Source organism: Coregonus clupeaformis, chromosome 6, assembly GCF_020615455.1.
Source record: "Coregonus clupeaformis isolate EN_2021a chromosome 6, ASM2061545v1, whole genome shotgun sequence".
Classification (NCBI taxonomy): Eukaryota; Metazoa; Chordata; class Actinopteri; order Salmoniformes; family Salmonidae; genus Coregonus; species Coregonus clupeaformis.
Genome location: NC_059197.1, coordinates 10,662,303 through 10,676,252, shown reverse-complemented (window position 1 = coordinate 10,676,252; position 13,950 = coordinate 10,662,303). Strand labels below are relative to the sequence as shown.

Genomic DNA, 13,950 nt, shown 5'->3' with positions numbered 1-13,950 from the left:
GTACACTCAGTGTATATGGATGTAGTTTAGTGCCAAAAAAAGGATTGTTAAGGATTAAACAGTGTGTGTGTTGTCCAGCTCTAACACGCCACATTTATCTAATCAAATAATTGTGGTCTTCAGAATTACAATTCAAAATATTCTGATGTGTGTGGTCCAGGTTGTTTTGTGTGTGTGTGTGTGTGTGTGTGTGTGTGTGTGTGTGTGTGTGTGTGTGTGTGTGTGTGTGTGTGTGTGTGTGTTGACCAGTGCGGACATGACGTCAGGCCAGGTGGTTGAGTGTGTGTGTGTTGACCTGGGGGCAAGCGGGCCAGGTGATTGCGGCGGATGTTGAGGTCTCGCAGCGAGTCCAGCCGACCAACCTGAGGAGGGAGTGTCTGGATCTCATTACAACTCACGTCCTGGAGAGAGGGATGAGGGAGGAAGAGGAGAGGAAGAGGATGCCCTGGTTAAACGGTAATCAAACCACAACACAAAGACTACCAATAAGGGCAAAAAACTGGCAAATCAACATGGTGGTTTTGACACTAAAACAACACACGGCCAGTTAAGCATTAACTGTGTGTCTGTGTATGTCTGTGTGTGTGTACTGTCCTGTACTGACCAGTTCTGTGAGCTGTCGTAGTTGGCCCAGCTCCTCAGGAAGGGAGACCAGCTTGTTGTTACAGGCGATCAGGACCTTCAATGGCAGACTGCACACCGGGCTGGGCAGGGTCGACAACTGGTTCCGACTGGAATCCGAAAGAAAGAAGACAGACACAGACAGAGACAGACACAGACAGAGACAGACAGAGACAGACAAAGACAGGAGAGAGAAAATGTAAGAGATGTTTCTGGCTAAAGCCTTGGTAAATTCATGTCTCCATTCAAATTCAAATAGTTGTGATGGTGGATGTTTTTATGTGTGTACTGGCAAGATGGCGAATGTTATTGAATATTATCAAACAAAGGAAGTCACCATGTTGAACAATGTTCTCGACATTCTATTGCCACTGTCTGGGATACTTCCCAGAATACTTCCCAGAATACATCCCAGAATACATCCCAGAATACTTCCCAGACAAAACAGGTTTCTGTTACAGACCAAACATCTCTCCTCTCAATCCTGTTTGTTTATCAGATATTCTGTGATATTTCTCTATGTCCAAAACAGATCATTCATAAATAAAGATTAAAGCGATGAACATGGGTGTCGTCCCAAATGGCACACTATTCCCTATTTAGTGCACTACTCTTGACCAGGGCCGATAGGGCTCAATGGTAGTTCATTATATAGGGAATAGCGTACCATCTGTTTTAGGCATCACACATCTTTACATGGGTGTGTGTAGTTTGCATGCATAGGCCGTCTTTCTATGGTTAAGAGTACAGGTGTGATGTCAATTTTGTAAATAGATATGTGTACATCTGTATTTACTCTACTGTGTGTGTATTACCATATGTTCAAGTATGTGAGGGCCTGTGAGCGTGTGTGTGTCAGTGGTTGAAAAAGTACACAACTGTCATACTTGAGTAATAGAAAATCGTAATAGAAAATGACTCTTGAGTATATCATTAGCATTTAATATTAGCACAATTAATAGGCCTACACTACACATTGAACATTTTTAACACATCTGATTAGTACATAATTAAATCAATGACAATAACATAATTTCGATCTGATTACACTCATAAAATCACCAATGTCTCTATTCAATTATTATTTTTGTCTATTTCGCTGCGCGTTGATTGTTGGGGGAAAACTGGTCTACTGTAGCCTACACTACTTTTTTTAACGTCAACATTCGTTCAGAACAATTAGCTTGCTAGCAAGAGAAAGTGTCACTCAAAAAGCATCAAAAGGCAGATAATAAAAATAGAAGTTTCAGAGAAGAATGGACAGAGAGAAATGCATTCATCTTACCATCTTTCTCCAATGCCAAGCCAGTGGGTCTTACTTGCAACGAAAATATCACTGTTTGCAAAGAATTCAATCTCAGACGTTATTATGACTAAGCATGGAACATTCAAAGTGACATTCCCGCCCCAGACAGAGGCCCGACGCAGAAACATTTAAGGGTTAACTGCAAGCTACACACATAGCAGCAGAATCCTCCTTCCTGGCCTGACCCACCAACAGAAGGTCACAAGTGCCTCCCTAAAAGCGTCCTGGGTTCTAACCAAACACAACATGTCCTTCACAGACGCGGAGGTATTTAAAAAGTGCATAGTGACAGTTGGAGGAATGGACAGAGTCTATGGACAGCATAATTGCGTCTGTCCAACAGGTGCCCCTGTCTGTGTCAACAGCCAGCCAGCCGCCGCGTCCATGCACTGGCGGATGATGTACATAGGATTGTTCGGGAGGGGCTCAATCAGGCTGAGCATTTTTCCCTGGCTATTGATGAGAGTACTCACAACACCGATGTAGCACAGTTGTGTGTATGTCTGTTATTGTTGATGGAAATGAATTTAAAGAAGAGCTACTGGCACTGATTCCCCTCAAAGGACACACCACCGGGGACATCATATTCACAAAGCTGGAAGAATTGTTGACGCAGCATAGCCTGTCATTAAAAAAAATTATACTTTGTTGTCACCGACGGGGCTCCTGCTATGGTGGGCAGACACAGGTGCCTGGTCAGCAGACTGAAGCAAATCGCCCCCCAAATGAATGGCTTGCATTGTCTCATACATCAGAGTGTGCTGTGTGACAGACTAAACTGTGAGCAAAAAGATGTGATAGATAAAGTCATGCACATAATCAACTTTGTCAGGGGGCATCAAGCACCCAACATTCCCCCCTCTTTTACGCTGCTGCTACTCTCGGTTTATCATCTATGCATAGTCACTTTAATCTCTACCTACATGTACATATTACCTCAATTACCTTGACTAACCGGTGCCCCCGCACATTGACTCGGTACCGGTACCCCCTGTATATAGCCTCCCTACTGTTATTTTACTCCTGCTCTTTAATTATTTGTTACTTTTATTTCTTATTATTTTATTTATTTTATGTATTTTTTCAGTATTCTTTCTTATAACTGCATTGTTGGTTAAGGGCTTGTAAGTAAGCCTTTCACTGTAAGGTCTACACCTGTTGTATTCGGCGCATGTGACAAATACAATTGGATTTGATTTGATTTAGTCTTTTCCGCAAGCTTGTGACAGAATCGGAGGCCACCCACGATGATCTCCTGCTTCACAACGACATGCACTTGCTGAGTAAAGGAAAAGCGCTGGAGCGGTTCTGCAAGCTGCATGACCAGGTTGTGGATTTTCTCCGAAAAAGCTAAATGAGGGGAGCAGCTGACCACCTTCGTATTCTGGAAATTGAGGAATTCCTCTCCAATGTTGCTTTTTTGGCAATTCAAACTGAGCTGATTTAATTCCAGACATTGAGACAAATCAGCGATGTGTTCCGGAGTGCCAAGTCCGTGTATGCGTCTTGGGTGGCATGCTCAGATGAATACAGCACAATAAAGAAACTAGCATTTTATGTCATTCTGAAATTAGCCCACCCAACTACCTCATCCCCATATTGTTATTTATTTTTGCTCATTTGCACCCCAGTATCTCTATTTGCACATCATCTTTTGCACATCTAGCATTCCAGTGTTAATACGAAATTGTAACTATTTTGCACTATGGCCTATTTATTGCCTTACCTCCATAACTTACTACACACTGTATATATATTTTCTGTTATATTTTTGACTTCATGTTTTGTTTACCCCATATGTAACTCTGTGTTGTTGTTTTTATCGCACTGCTTTGCTTTATCTTGGCCAGGTTGCAGTTGTAAATTATAACTTGTTCTCAACTGGCTTACCTGGTTAAATAAAGCTGAAATAAATAAATAAAAATGTGCTAACAATTATGTTTGGATCCACTTACACCTGCAAGTCCTCCTTTTCCTCTATGAACGCAATCAAGACTCACGACAGGAACCGGCTTTCATGTAAGTCAATCGAGGACTGCCTGCGCTTCAAAATCACATTAATCTCACCCGACATCCACAAGGTCGTGTCCGAGGGGAAATGCAACTTTTCCCATTAAGTCAGTAACTTAGTAGCCTATATGACTGTATTTAGTAAATACTAACATTATTGTGACTGCTTATCCAGGGCTATTTAGGTCTCAAGCTGACAGTCTTTTCTGTATGTTCTGTCATTACAGGAGCAGGTTATCCCAAGACTCCCAACACAGACATTCAGACATTGTTTTATGTAGGATGCTACATTTTTGGCCAGTTGCAATTGTAAGTAGGCCTAATTAAAAGAATCCCACTTCAATTTTTTTTTTCTTGTGCAAGATGCTGTTAATCCTCATAACTGGCTGAGGTAGGCCTAGTTATTTTCTATAGGCCAAGAATCGAAAGAAATAGACTCCAATTAAGCCCTTGTTGTTTGTAAATTCAAATTAAGATTATTTTTTTTATGAATTACCCAACTGGTGTAGTTTTTCTTTTTCGGTTGCTGTGCACCATTTGCATATTATTGTCTTCTTCTTCAATTAATTTGGGGGGCCAATAAATATTGCTGGCGGGACAGATTTGGCCCGCTGGCCACCAGTTGGGAAACCCTGCTCTACACTATACTAGCTTATTTTGTCACAAACTGACATTTCTGCATAGTGCAACTTGAAGAACTTTCCACCACTGGTGTGTGTACGTCCGTTACCTTATGTTCAGGTAGGTGAGGGCCTGGAGATTGAGCAGACTCTCAGGCAGCGAGCGCAGGCAGTTCTGGTAGAGGTTCAGGTGTTCCAAAGAGACAAACATGCACACCTCCACGGGCAGCTCTGGCAGACGGTTACGGGACAGGTCTAAACAAGGGGACAGAGACGTAGATGTCATGACACTTTATTTCATTCATTTATTCAACCCTTTATTGGAACAGGTGAGTTGGCTGGTTTTGTTTTGTGTTCACACCTTTAGGTGTCCTAGTGTTGGGGCAGTTTGACACACTTAAGTTTTCTATTGCTACCCTTATTTTACCAAGTTGGTTGAGAACACATTGTAATTTACAGCCATCTTGGGGGTGGTCACTGGCCAGGATGGGTTAGGGTTAGGGTTATTACAGTGGCTACATTTACCATGTGTACTGTAGGCCTGTGTCCCTAAAGAATCAAACAGATTTATTTTAGTTTTGTTCCTTCAAAAGTGTAAATCAGAATTGTTTCTAGATATTACAAATGGGCACGAGTACTCGACTCAAGGTTTGAATTGATTCACCAATAATCTAATAGAAGTATTCTAAATGTACCAGTCCACCCATTTAGCAGGTTACATTTATAAACACTTAAAATATCAAACTAAGATGTGCTTATTGCCTGTGGAGTGAAATGAAGTAAAATGATGTTTAAAAAACATTTCAGTTGTATCAGAACAACCAGTAAAAGGAACAACGATACTGTAAATACCGCACTTTTTTTTTTAACCTTCAGCCCTGTTTCGCGCTAACATGCGAGTACTCAAAATTATTTTAATGAGAGTCCTCTGACACAAACATTCTTTCAAATCCCCATTCCTACTCAATATCTGACAAAAAAAACTTCCCTGAACTGTAGCTGGAAAGATCCATTTCCCCAGTGAATACCCTGGGAAAGTAATAGTCAACCCCTATCCCCGCCCACAATCCACACACAGTGCATTCTGAAAGTATTCAGACCCTTTGACTTATTCCACATTTTGTTACATTACAGCCTTATTCTGAAATTGATTAAATTGTTTTTTCCCCCTGATCAATTTACACACAATACCCCATAATGACAACACAAAAACACATTTCAAAAATGTTAGAAATTGATTTGCATTTTAATGAGGGAAATAAGTATTTGACCCCCTCTCAATCAGAAAGATTTCTGGCTCCCAGGTGTCTTTTATACAGGTAACGAGCTGAGATTAGGAGCACACTCTTAAAGGGAGTGCTCCCAATCTCAACTTGTTACCTGTATAAAAGACACCTGTCCACAGAAGCAATCAATCAATCAGATTCCAAACTCTCCACCATGGCCAAGACCAAAGAGCTCTCCAAGAATGTCAGGGACAAGATTGTAGACCTACACAAGGCTGGAAAGGGCTACAAGACCATCGCCAAGCAGCTTGGTGAGAAGGTGACAACCGTTGGTGGAATTATTCGCAAATGGAAGAAACACAAAATAACTGTCAATCTCCCTCGGCCTGGGGCTCCATGCAAGATCTCACCTCGTGGTGTTGCAATGATCATGAGAACGGTGAGGAATCATTCCAGAACTACACGGGAGGATCTTGTCAATGATCTCAAGGCAGCTGGGACCATAGTCATCAAGAAAACAATTGGTAACACACTACGCCGTGAAGGACTGAAATCCTGCAGCGCCCGCAAGGTCCACCTGCTCAAGAAAGCACATATTTTTTTTATTTAACCAGGTAAGCCAGTTGAGAACAAGTTCTCATTTACAACTGCGATACAGTATCTCAAAAAAATGAGTACACCCCTTACATTATTGTAAATATTTGAGTATATCTTTTCATGTGACAACATTGAAGAAATGACACTGCTTCAATGTAAAGTAGTGAGTGTACAGATTGTATAAGTGTAAATTTGTTGTCCCCTCAAAATAACACAATACAAAGCCATTAATGTCTAAACCGCTGGCAACAAAAGTGAGTACACCCCTAAGTGAAAATGTCGAAATTGGGCCCAAAGTGTCAATATTTTGAGTGGCCACCATCATTTTCCAGCACTGCCTTAACTCTCTTGGACATGGAGTTCACCAGAGCTTCACAGGTTGCCACTGGAGTCCTCTTCACTCCTCCATGACGACATCACGGAGCTGGTGGATGTTAGAGACCTTACACTCCTCCACCTTCCGTTTGAGGATGCCCCACAGATGCTCAATAGGGTTTAGGTCTGGAGACATGCTTGGCCAGTCCATCACCTTTACCCTCAGCTTCTTTAGCAAGGCAGTGGTCGTCTTGGAGGTGTGTTTGGGGTCGTTATCATGTTGGAATACTGCCCTGCGGCCCAGTCTCCGAAGGGAGGGGATCATGCTCTGCTTCAGTATGTCACAGTACATGTTGGCATTCATGGTTCCCTCAATGAACTGTAGCTCCCAAGTGCCGGCAGCACTCATGCAGCCCCAGACCATGACACTCCCTCCACCATGCTTGACTGTAGGCAAGACACACTTGTCTTTGTACTCCTCACCTGGTTGCCGCCACACATGCTTGACACCATCTGAACCAAATAAGTTCATCTTGGTCTCATCAGACCACAGGACATGGTTCCATGTCCCTAGTCTGCTTGTCTTCAGCAAACTGTTTGCGGGCTTTCTTGTGCATCATCTTTAGAAGAGGCTTCCTTCTGGGACGACAGCCATGCAGACCAATTTGATGCAGTGTGCGGCGTATAGTCTGAGCACTGAGAGGCTGACCCCCCACCCCTTCAACCTCTGCAGCAATGCTGGCAGCACTCATAGGTCTATTTCCCAAAGACAACCTCTGGATATGACGCTGAGCACGTGCACTCAACTTCTTTGGTCGACCATGGCGAGGCCTGTTCTGAGTGGAACCTGTCCTGTTAAACCACTGTATGGTCTTGGCCACCGTGATGCAGCTCAGTTTCAGGGTCTTGGCAATCTTCTTATAGCCCAGGCCATCTTTATGTAGAGCAACAATTATTTTTTTCAGATCCTCAGAGAGTTCTTTGCCATGAGGTGCCATGTTGAACTTCCAGTGACCAGTATGAGGGAGTGTGAGAACGATGACACCAAATTTAACACACCTGCTCCCCATTCACACCTGAGACCTTATAACACTAATGAGTCACATGACACCTGGGATGGAAAATGGCTAATTGGGCCCAATTTTGACATTTTCACTTAGGGGTGTACTCACGTTTGTTGCCAGCGGTTTAGACATTAATGGCTGTGTGTTGAGTTATTTTGAGGGGACAGAAAATGTACACTGTTATACAATCTGTACACTCACTACTTTCCATTGTAGCAAAGTGTGATTTCTTCAGTATTGTCACATGAAAAGATATACTCAAATATTTACAAAAATGTGAGGGGTGTACTCACTTTTGTGAGATACTGTACATGCCCGTCTGAAGATTGCCAATGAACATCTGAATAATTCAGAGGAGAACTGGGTGAAAGTGTTGTGGTCAGATGAGACCAAAATGGAGCTCTTTGGCATCAACTCAACTCGCCGTGTTTGGAGGAGGAGGAATGCTGCCTATGACTCCAAGAACACCATCCCCACCGTCAAACATGGAGGTGGAAACATTATGTTTTGGGGGTGTTTTTCTGCTAAGGGGACAGGACAACTTCACCGCATCAAAGGGACGATGGACGGGGCCATGTACCGTCAAATATTGGGTGAGAACCTCCTTCCCTCAGCCAGGGCATTGAAAATGGGTCGTGGGTGGGTATTCCAGCATGACAATGACCCAAAACACACGGCCAAGGCAACAAAGGAGTGGCTCAAGAAGAAGCACATTAAGGTCCTGGAGTAGCCTAGCCAGTCTCCAGACCTTAATCCCATAGAAAATCTGTGGAGGGAGCTGAAGGTTCGAGTTGCCAAACGTCAGCCTCGAAACCTTAATGATTTGAAGAAGATCTGCAAAGAGGAGTGGGACAAAATCCCTCCTGTCTCTCACTGTTCAAATAAACCTACCATTACAATTATAGACTGATCATTTATTTGTCAGTGGGAAAACGTACAAAATCAGCAGGGGATCAAATACTTTTTTCCCCTCACTATGTATGAAATTACATTTTAAAACAGTTTAGATGTAATTGTAAAATAATTGTCTGCTCTAAGTCTCAGATATGGTCTTCCATAAGTAAAATTGAAGGTATTCTTCTGTTATTTATAAAATAATAATTTTTATTGTTTCATTCACTTCTCACCTGCTGCTCCTCCTATGAACATTCCCTCGGGGACATTCTACCCCCACCCCCCAATGGAGATTTATCATTGTTACAGCAGTAAATATATAAACTACCAGTCAAACGTTTTAGAACACCTACTCATTCAAGGGTTTTTATTTATTTTTTACTATTTTCTATATTGTAGAATAATAGTGAAGACATCAAAAACTATGAAATAACACATATTTTATATTAGAGATTCTTCAAATAGCCACCCTTTGCCTTGATGACAGCTTTGCACACGCTTGGCATTCCCTCAACCAGCTTCATGATGTATTCACCTGGAAAGCATTTAAATTAACAGGTGTGCCTTCTTAAAAGTTAATTTGTGGAATTTCTTTCCTTCTTAATGCGTTTGAGCCAATCAGTTGTGTTGTGACAAGGTAAGGGTGGTATACAGAAGATAGCTCTAGTTGGTAAAAGACCAAGTCCATATTATGGCAAGAAGAGCTAAAATTTGCAAAGAGAAAACGACAGTCCATCATTACTTTAAGACATGAAGGTCAGTCAATACGGAAAATGTCAAGAACTTTGAAAGTTTCTTCAAGTGCAGTCGCAAAAACCATCAAGCGCTATGATGAAACTGGCTCTCATGAGGACCGCCACAGGAAAGGAAGACCCAGAGTTACCTCTGCAGCAGAGGATAACGTCATTTGATTTACCAGCCTCAGAAATTGCAGCCCAAATAAATGCTTCACAGAGTTCAAGTAACAGACATTTCAACATCAACTGTTCAGAGGAGACTGCTTGAATCAGGACTTCATGAATTGCTGCAAAGAAACCACTACTAATGGACACCAATAAGAAGAGACTTGCTTGGGCCAAGAAACACGAGCAATGGACACTAGACCGGTGGAAATCTGTCCTTTGGTCTGGAGTCCAAATCTGAGATTTTTGGTTCCAACTACCGTGTCTCTGTGAGACGCAGAGTAGGTGAACGGATGATGTCTGCATGTGTGGTTCCCACCATGAAGCATGGAGGTGGTGTGATGGTGTGGGGGTGCTTTGCTGGTGACTGTTAGTGATTTATTTAGAATTCAAGGCACACTTAACCAGCATGGCTACCACAGCATTCTGCAGCGATACACCATCCCCTGGTTTGGGCTTAGTGGGACTATCATTTGTTTTTCAACAGGACAATGAACCAAAATACACCTCCAGGCTGTGTAAGGGCTATTTGACCAAGAAGGAGAGTGATGGACTGCTGCATCAGATGACCTGGCCTCAACCCAAATGAGATGGTGTGGGATGAGTTGGACCGCAGAGTGAAGGAAAAGCAGCCAACAAGAGCTCAGCATATGTGGGAACTCCTTCAAGACTGTAATCAAGGCAAAGGGTGGCTACTTTGAAGAATCTAAAATATATTTTGATTTATTAACACTTTTTTGGTTACTACATGATTCCATGTGTTATTTCATAGTTTTGATGTCTTCAATATTATTCTACAATGTAGAAAATAGTACAAATAAAGAAAAACCCTTGAATGAGTAAGTGTGTTCAAACTTTTGACTGGTACTGTAAGTATTCAGACCCTTTACTCAGTACTTTGTTGAAGCACCTTTGGCAGCAATTACAGCCTTAAGTCTTCTTGAGTATGACGCTACAAGCTCGGCACACCTGTATTTGGGGAGTTTCTCCCATTCTTCTCTGCAGATCCTCTCAAGTTCTTTCAGGTTGGAGGGGGAGCGTCGCTGCACAGCTATTTTCAGGTCTCTCCAGAGATGTTTGATTGGATTCAAGTCTGGGCTCTGGCTGGGCCACTCAAGGACATTCAGAGACTTGTCCCGAAGCCACTCCTGCATTGTCTTGGCTGTGTGCTAAGGGTCGTTGTCCTGTTGGAAGGTGAACCTTCACCCCAGTCTGAGGTCCTGAGCGCTCTGGAGCAGGTTTTCATCAAGGATCTCTCTGTACTTTGCTCCGTTCATCTTTCCTTCAATCCTGACTAGTCTCCCAGTCCCTGCCACTGAAAAACATCCCCACAGCATGATTCTGCCACCACCATGCTTCACCGTAGGGACGGTTCCAGGTTTCAACAGACATGACATTTGGCATTCTGGCCAAAGAGTTCAATCTTGGTTTCATCAGACCAGAGAATCTTGTTTCTTATGGTCTGAGAGTCCTTTAGGTGCCTTTGGGCAAACTCCAAGTGGGCTGTCATGTGCCTTTTACTGAGGAGACGCTTCCGTTTGGCCACTCTACCATCAAGGCCTGATTGGTGGAGTGATGCAGAGATGGTCTCGGAGCTCTACGGACAATTCCTTCGACCTCATGGCTTGGATTTTGCTCTGACATGCACTGTCAATTGTGGGACCTTATATAGACAGGTGTGTGTCTTTCCAAATCATGTCCAATCAATTGAATTTACCACAGGTGGACTCCAATTAAGTTGTAGAAACATCACAAGGATGATCAATGGAAACAGGATGCACCTGAGCTCAATTTCGAGTCTCATAGCAAAGGGTTTGAATACTTACGTAAATAAAGGTATTTCTGTTTTTTATTTTTAATCAATTTGCACCAACACATTTTTTTTGTCATTCGTCATTATGGGGTATTGTGTGTAGATTCATGAGGGAAAAAATGTATTGAATCAATTTTAGAATAAGGCTGTAACGTATCAAAATGTGGAAAAAGGGGTATGAATACTTTCCGAATGCACTGTATGTATCTATACAGAACAAAAATATAAAACGTGTTAACAATTTAACACTAAACCATGTAGTAACAATATTCTACTTCAAAATGTTGACTGCTCTGACCATTTGGAGGATGCATGATATGTATTTGTAATGGATCTCCAGTAACAATGTTGGGGCAGGGGGGAAAGTGATGAGGAGATAGGCTACACTTTGTAGAATGAATGCAAGTGAGATGTTCTATGTTGAAGTTTAATGTTTTGGGTGTGATGTTTTTTGGTGGAGAAGGAATGGTCTTAATGTGAGAGGGATCTGGTTCTACTACAATCCAGCCCCTCCTGGATCAACAGGTCTGTGAACACACACACACCAAAGGTAGACAAGGCAAGTACACACACGTAGCCTACACTCAACGGTTTTACTGAATTACAGTTCATATAAGGAAATCTGTCAATTTAAATAAATAAAATAGGCCCCAATCTATGGATTTCACATGACTGGGAATACAGATACGCATATCTCTTGGTCACAGATATATATATTTTTTTTAAGTAGGGGTGTGGATCGGAAAACCAGTCAGTATCTGGTGTGACCACCATTTGCCTCATGCAGCGCAACATACAGTGGGGAGAACAAAAAAAATCCAGAAAATCACATTGTATGATTTTTAAGTAATTCATTTGCATTTTATTGCATGACATAAGTATTTGATACATCAGAAAAGCAGAACATAATATTTGGTACAGAAATCATACATAGGTTTGCACACACTGCAGCAGGGATTTTGGCCCACTCCTCCATACAGACCTTCTCCAGATCCTTCAGGTTTCGGGGCTGTCGCTGGGCAATACAGACTTTCAGCTCCCTCCAAAGACGTTCTATTGGGTTCAGGTCTGGAGACTGGCTAGGCCACTCCAGGACCTTGAGATGCTTCTTACGGAGCCACTCCTTAGTTGCCCTGGCTGTGTGTTTCGGGACGTTGTCATGCTGGAAGACCCAGCCACGACCCATCTTCAATGCTCTTACTGAGGGAAGGAGGTTGTTGGCCAAGATCTCGCGATACATGGCCCCATCCATCCTCCCCTCAATACGGTGCAGTCGTCCTGTCCCCTTTGCAGAAAAGCATCCCCAAAGAATGATGTTTCCACCTTCTTTGAGACTGTGGTCCCAGTTCTCTTCAGGTCATTGACCAGGTCCTGCCGTGTAGTTCTGGGCTGATCCCTCACCTTCCTCATGATCATTGATGCCCCACGAGGTGAGATCTTGCATGGAGCCCCAGACCGAGGGTGATTGACCGTCATCTTGAACTTCTTCCATTTTCTAATAATTGCGCCAACAGTTGTTGCCTTCTCACCAAGCTACTTGCCTATTGTCCTGTAGCCCATCCCAGCCTTGTGCAGGTCTACAATTTTATCCCTGATGTCCTTACACAGCTCTCTGGTCTTGGCCATTGTGGAGAGGTTGGAGTCTGTTTGATTGAGTGTGTGGACAGGTGTCTTTTATACAGGTCACGGGTTCAAACAGGTGCAGTTAATACAGGTAATGAGTGGAGAACAGGAGGGCTTCTTAAAGAAAAACTAACAGGTCTGTGAGAGCCGGAATTCTTACTGGTTGGTAGGTGATCAAATACTTATGTCATGCAATAAAATGCAAATTAATTACTTAAAAATCATACATTGTGATTTTCTGGATTTTTGTTTTAGATACTGTCTCTCACAGTTGAAGTGTACTTATGATAAAAATTACAGACCTCTACATGCTTTGTAAGTAGGAAAACCTGCAAAATCGGCAGTGTATGAGGCGGCGCACAATTGGCCCAGCGTCGTCCAGGGTAGGGGACGGAAAGGCCGGCAGGGATGTAGCTCAGTTGGTAGAGCATGTTGTTTGCAACGCCAGGGTTGTGGGTTCGATTCCCACGTGGGGCCAGTATGAAAAAAATAAAAGAATAATAATGTATGCACTCAGTAACTGTAAGTCGCTCTGGATAAGAGCGTCTGCTAAATGACTAAAATGTAAATGTAAATGTATCAAATACTTGTTCTCCCCACTGTATCTCCTTCACATATAGTTGATCAGGCTGTTGATTGTGGCCTGTGGAATGTTGTCCCACTCTTCTTCAATGACTGTGCAAAGTGGCTGGATATTGGCGGGAACTAGAATACGCTGTCGCACACGTCGATCCAGAGAACCCCAAACATGCTCAATGGGTGACATGTCTGGTGAGTATGCAGGCCATGGAAGAACTGGGACATTTTCAGCTTCCAGAAATTGTGTACAGATCCTTGCGACATGGGGCTGTGCATTATTATGCTGAAACATGAGGTGATGAAGGCGGATGAATGGCACAACAATGGGCCTTAGGATCTTGTCACGATATCTCTGTGCATTCAAATTGCCATAGATAAAA

At 42.7% G+C, this 13,950-nt stretch overlaps 1 protein-coding gene across 10 annotated transcripts in view; it reads right to left on the bottom strand.

Annotated features, from left to right (window-relative positions):
• The window catches only part of LOC121567299 (DISP complex protein LRCH3), a 69,360-nt gene that overhangs the window by 35,680 nt on the left and 19,730 nt on the right, over positions 1–13,950 (bottom strand). For all 10 annotated transcript variants that reach the window (XM_041877229.1, XM_041877227.1, XM_041877231.1 and 7 more), the window contains exons 2-4: positions 4,668–4,812; positions 605–731; positions 296–401 (exon numbers count right to left, since the gene is read on the bottom strand). In XM_041877229.1, coding sequence (XP_041733163.1) covers positions 296–401; positions 605–731; positions 4,668–4,812 — 378 coding nt within the window. The remainder of the gene's footprint in view (positions 1–295; positions 402–604; positions 732–4,667; positions 4,813–13,950) is intronic.